The 6,000-nt window shown below is 42.0% G+C and overlaps 1 protein-coding gene across 5 annotated transcripts in view; it reads right to left on the bottom strand.

The window, feature by feature from the left end:
• The window catches only part of ARHGEF33 (Rho guanine nucleotide exchange factor 33), a 117,020-nt gene that overhangs the window by 53,672 nt on the left and 57,348 nt on the right, over positions 1-6,000 (bottom strand). For all 5 annotated transcript variants that reach the window (XM_085877187.1, XM_085877183.1, XM_085877185.1 and 2 more), the window contains 3 exons: positions 2,333-2,497; positions 859-986; positions 1-650 (listed from right to left, as the gene is read on the bottom strand). The exon at positions 1-650 is cut by the window's left edge and continues 20 nt beyond it. In XM_085877187.1, coding sequence (XP_085733313.1) covers positions 1-650; positions 859-986; positions 2,333-2,497 — 943 coding nt within the window. The remainder of the gene's footprint in view (positions 651-858; positions 987-2,332; positions 2,498-6,000) is intronic.

The raw sequence follows: 6,000 nt of genomic DNA, 5'->3' as shown, positions 1-6,000 counted from the left end.
TTTCTGTTTCTGCTTTGCCAATGTTGGCATTTCTCTCCAAAGCAGCTTTCAGGGAGGAGATCAGTTCTTCCGGACGTGCTGAGCTCAAGTTTTCCACTGTGTGGCTTCGGGCCATGGGTCTTCTCTTGTTTGTAATGCCATGATCGGATAAATTTGGTGGCATTACAATATTTTGGTAAGATTCCACTCTCCGTTCTAGACTTATGTGGGAATTCCATGTGGTAATGCTTGCTTTTGTTGCTTCCTCTGATGTCATATTTTCCTTTGGTCCACTTCTCTTCAGAAATGTACGGTTACGCAGGAGTGGAAAAACCTGGGGCTGAGCCTGTGTAAGTGTCGGGTCTGAAACTGTAATTTCATCTGTGGAAGATTCTGGGCTATTGTGGGATAAATTTTCTGACAAATTGTTTGGAAAAAATGCATCTCGTGCAACCTTGTCATTGCCAGCACAAGAGGAATGAGTGGAGTTGATTTCTTTTCCCTTTGACCCGCTGTCAGGAGTTAACATCTTGCATTGTAAATCGACAGGCCTCTGAGAATGGCAGCTGTTCCTCCCGTGCTGTTGTTGGAGCGGTTGCATCCGTTGAACCTGAACATCAGAGACGTTTGTTTGGGAGAATGCATTACAGGTGTTTTGCTCCGAAGTCTTCCTGTAACAACAGACAATATAACAATGGAAATTCTCCAAACTGGAATGCACAAGATGACTTCTTAAATACGGCCATCTATATTGAGATAGCCATAAATAATTTATGTTAACTCAGTGGAGATCACCATACATTGAGCAATATGACAGAGGAAATGGTGAAAATGGCAGTTAAATGTCAACACATGGATTTGGTTAGATGAAGTCCTGACCCTGACATGGAGCATGATGGGTTTGATATGAACCCTCCTGATATGTGAAGAGCAGATATTTGTTGTTGTAGGCCGGTCTGATGTCCAATGAGTTGTTCAACCTGGCCTGAGAGGCGTACCACCTCCATCTGCAGTGTGGAGAGAATGAGGAATGAGCAGAAACTGCAAACGCAGCACAACGAGAGTGTACCGGACAGTCGTGACAACATCTTTTTCGTTTCTCAACCCCACCACGTTTGTACTGCATACATTGGGATGGTTGGAGATTAAGAAATACTGCATTGTGACTGAATTAATTTTTAATCATTGATCTTTTACACATAACTCGAATCATTTTGAATTTACATGAGGGAAGTTTGACCTTCTTGTTAACAAGAACTGCCAGACTGAGGGTTTCATCCTTCTTTTATGTCGACTGCAAATTAAACAGAGCTGACACTCTCAGTCCCCTGCGTTTTGGGTGGTACACACACACACACACACACACACACACACACACACACACACACACACACACACACACACACACACACACACACACACACACACACACACACACACACACACACACACACACACACACACACACACACACACACCTATTTAACAAAAAGCAAGGCAAGAAGAGCTTCACAAATATCATACACAAGCTAAGTTACTGAGATGATTGTCATGGCAATGTAATTCAGCCAATCACCAGCATGATGGAATCAGGTTGAGATAATGTCATGAGGAAGAGATATCTGCAATATGAAAGCCAAATTTTCAACAGCTTTTGAAATATCACATACACAAAAGTACATGGACAGATGATCGATCGGTTGGTCGGAGCTCACTTTAATGTCCCATCTCCGACCTTGTCGGAGGGGTGGGGTACAAAAAGAGAGGCTCATGGAAGGGGAGAGAGGGGGTGTTTGTGCTGCTGTCCTCCCAATAAATAACCAAGGCATAATTTCAAAATGTAGCCATTTGTAAATATTTCTGACCTGGTTGTTTGATACCAAAGTAGTTGTGCTTACAAAGAATCTGTGGGCAGTGGCAAAAATAAATTTAATGGTATAATGTAGAATTTTTTTCAACAACAGGTCTGTAAAAGCCTTGAACAATGAATACACTTCAATGAAGAAATGTTGGAAGGTTGTTTGTGGGGCTTAATGCAGGGTTTGTACGCATTATGGAAATCCTGGAAAGTCAAGGAATTTAACAGAATGCTTTTCTTGGCCTGGAAAGTAATGGGAAATCCTGGAAATTGAGAGTGAGTGTGTTTTCTGTTATTTTCAGAATAACATAAATGTGCACGGACAAATTACATTCCTGAGAATAGTTTGTCTTTCATTCCATACTCGGAACACAATTATGTTGGTCAACCATATGCTGAACTCTGACAAAATAATGGAATTATGGTCACTTTATTTAATTAATCATTACTCAAACAAAGACTCAGTGATGAAAAGATTGCATTGATAGGCATCACCCTCAGTGCCACGACCAACTTCTGCAGGGCAGTCACTTGGCCTAAGCAGGCACTGCGTGTGATGTCGATTCCCCGCTGTAGCTCCGCATCACCGTGTTGGATTGCAGATAGATGCTGCACAGCTGTGGCAAAGTCTTCCTTCAGCTCTTGTGCCAGTGTCTGCAACTGTGATGCAAGAGGAGAAATGTGTATTAAGGGGGGAAACCCCAGTGGCTGAGTAACAATGGTATTTTATGTGTTATGACACTTTCACAGACTGGCATTAAAATATAGTTTTTAAGTTGCATTCAAGCCTTTGAGCTGTCATCTGCCATTTTTTATTTTTGCTTTTCTCTCGCTCTCTCTCTCTCTCAACGCCCTGCTGGCCGTTGGTATGTTGTATGTACTGTCATGAGCACCTGTCCTCCGTTGTGCTGGTTTGTGTTTCCACATTGCCCATTTCATTGCTATGTGTTTGTGAGGTTTTCCCGTGTTTCCCCTCTGTGTAGAGATAGAGACAGACAGAGAGAGAGACAGAGAACGTACGTACGTACGTACGTACGTACGTCATGGCGCTAGTTAGGGTACCATCGGTTCCTGGGTGGTGCCCTGTTAGTTGTTTCAAAATTCAAAAACTTTTCGCTTTAAACCTTTATTTTGCTTTTTTATTTCGCTCATCTTTCCTTATTTTGTTCAGTTCGCGCTCCCTTTCCCAAGGTTTGGGAAAATTGGAGTGTATTGGTAACTTCCTCTTCCTGAATTTGGAAGACGTGGAGCGTTGTGTATTGAAACATGGCGGCCGCTCGCTTGCAGCGATATGCCGCGTTCGAACAGTTATCGCGCAAAATGGCGTTGCATGCTCTCCACCGGAGGGTGTTTCGGTGGAAGCGATTGTTCTCGCGATAGGGAACATAATCGGGTTTGGTGAGGTATGTGCCACATCGCAGATGAATAAACGAGTAATCGTGTTTGTGTCCGATGAAGAGCACGTTGCTCTCATCGTTCAACATAACAAGAACTGTCCCTCGACTCTGGACACTTTGTGATGACGTATCCTTTAGATACTCCTTTTTAGAAAGTGGTTTTGTCAAATATACTGCCATTCCTGAGCAGTCATTTAATCCTGAAAGTGCTGCAGTGCTATGGACACTGCGTGTCCCCCCAAATAATACTCCCTTTGGGCGGTAAAGATGAACGTGCCAGTCACGTGATGAGTTTTCGAAGACAAGGATTATCCCTCTCTGAACGTCATTTTAAAGTTCACTGTAAATAGTCACGACTACTTGGTGTATGTTAACACTGACACTCCAAAGTGCTTTGGTTGTGGTGCAGTGGGACATATGATACAGTTTTGCCCTCTTCAAAAAACGCAGCCTTCCACGGCCGAACCGAACAACAACGACTCGCAGATTAATGTTAACGTTTCACTTTCAACGAACAGACAGGATAAACCGGCTGAACGCGTGGACACTCCACCTCCCAATGACGTACAAGACAAACTCGTTCAACAAACACACTCCTCTCCCAATGAAGTGCAGGATAAATTAACCGAACAAGTGGACACGCCCCCTCCCAATGAGCCAATGGACAGTGTAAGTGAGGGGTTCACTACCGTCTCAACAATTAAAAAACGTAAATCCCTTGCAACACGTGTGTCACCTTCTGGTAAAAGGCAAATCGGTGAAAATGTAATTACTGGAATTCCATGTAATAACAGATTTGCCTTTCTTGAAGAAGAAAGTAATCCAGAAGTGTCCGCTTGTACAAACGTTATCAATGAAACAATCGTATCGAAATTGCCAATTCCAATCAGTGTTTCCAACCCCACAAAGAGCGTCTTGTCGTTCAAGGACGTTCCTTATGTAGACTGCTCCCATATTCAACAGTCACAGGAGGAAGAGAAACTTTTACAGTTTCTCTCGAACAAAGCATTAAATGAGACAAATAAGGACACTGAGGAAACAATGGAGTATAGTTTAAATCCTCCAATGGAGAGTGACACTCATGACCCGAGCACCGTGGCCATGTCACGGACAGGCTTGGAGTCCCTTCTCTTACATTCCGAAGAATCCCCAGACGTAACTCTGATATATAAGGCCGCAGAAGAAGATTTTTTTCATTGAAACCGAGCAATCATGTCATGCTGACAATGAAACTGAAACACCAATTGATTCCGCATGTGAGGAATCTGATGGTGAAGGTCAAGATGAGTCCTCTCAGATTCTAGAGGCTGAAAGCAGACCTTCGGATGACGAGCTTCGGGACTTCTTGAGGGATTCTTATCGTAAGAGGAATATTGAACTGAAAGATCATTTCTCTGATCTTCCGGTGTTAATTTCGAAATTGAAAGAAATTGTGCGTAATCTTGTCACTCCAAACTTCACTGAGGCACAGAAGCACAGGTTTAAAAAAAAATGATCCAGAAAGCTCGACAGGAGTTTCTGAGTAAGGTCCTCATGGTGTGTTTCTCTTATTTATTTATTTATGTTTCTTCTTTCCCTTTCTAAGCACATGAATGTTAATTTCGGAAGTTTAAACATTGATGGCAGTACTAGTTTAGAACGCAAAGTTCTTGTTATTGCAAGAAACGCATGGAAATATGACTGCCCAAGCCCAATGGAGAAGACTCATGAATGGTCAGTGGTTCTTCATTGGTATCAATTCCTTCACTGCCGGGATTGCTTTCTTTGTCTCTCCTTTATTAACGCTCTCGCAAGTTCATTATAATGAAATAATTCCTGGACGTCTGGCTTGTCTTCAGTTCAATGCCAACAATGAAATCTTTATTTTTGTAAACATTTATGCCCCCTATGAGAATGCTGAAAAGTATAACTTCTTCCATGAACTCGAGGCCTTTCAAAGCACAATTGACTTGAACTGTTGTTTTATACTGTGTGGTGACTTCAACTGTACCCTTGATCCTGCTTTAGACAGAAACAGTGTGGAGCCACATCCAAAATCTGCAAAAACTTTGGAAAAATTTTATAAAAACTGTGGGACTTATGGATGTTTGGCGTATCCAACACCCCAGACAACGTCAGTTCACTTGGTTAAGGTATGTGTCGCAGAGACACACTCGAGCTCGGTTAGATAGAATTTATGTCAATGCTTCAATGCTTGATAAGATATTAAAATCTGATATTGTGCCTTCTCTTTTCTGTGATCATCTGGTGACAACATTCTCCTTTAAGCTTGCTCTGCAGCAACATGGCAGTCCATATTGGAAGTTTAACGTCATGTTACTTTTTGTGAAGCCTTTAGGGTGTTCATGGAACTAAAGAATAGTTTAAGTAACCTTAGATTATGGTGGGACTATGTAAAGGCACAGATTGCCATCTTTTGTGAACAGTTCAATCACTTGTCATCTTTTAGTGTTAAAAAGGAAAGGATTGTACTCCAAAAAGAAATTCTGATGTTGCAAACAACCCCAGTACAACAAATAACCATCTGCTACTGGGAAAAAGGCCCTTTTAAGTGATCTTGTTGACTATCAAGTGAAAGGTGCTATGATCCGATTATGGATGGATCAGATTTATAATTTGGACTCTCCAACAAATTTTTCTTTCATTTTGATAAAAAGACCACCCATCAAAGGCAAATTGAAACCCTAAAGCTCTCAACTGGGGACATTGTGACATCACAAGACAGCATAAAGAGGGAGATCTACAACTTCTTCTCAGACGTGTTTA

Source organism: Eptatretus burgeri, chromosome 4 (assembly GCF_056783735.1).
Source record: "Eptatretus burgeri isolate ZD-2024b chromosome 4, Ebu_testis_v1, whole genome shotgun sequence".
Lineage (NCBI taxonomy): Eukaryota > Metazoa > Chordata > Myxini > Myxiniformes > Myxinidae > Eptatretus > Eptatretus burgeri.
This window is presented reverse-complemented; position numbering and strand designations above follow the sequence as displayed.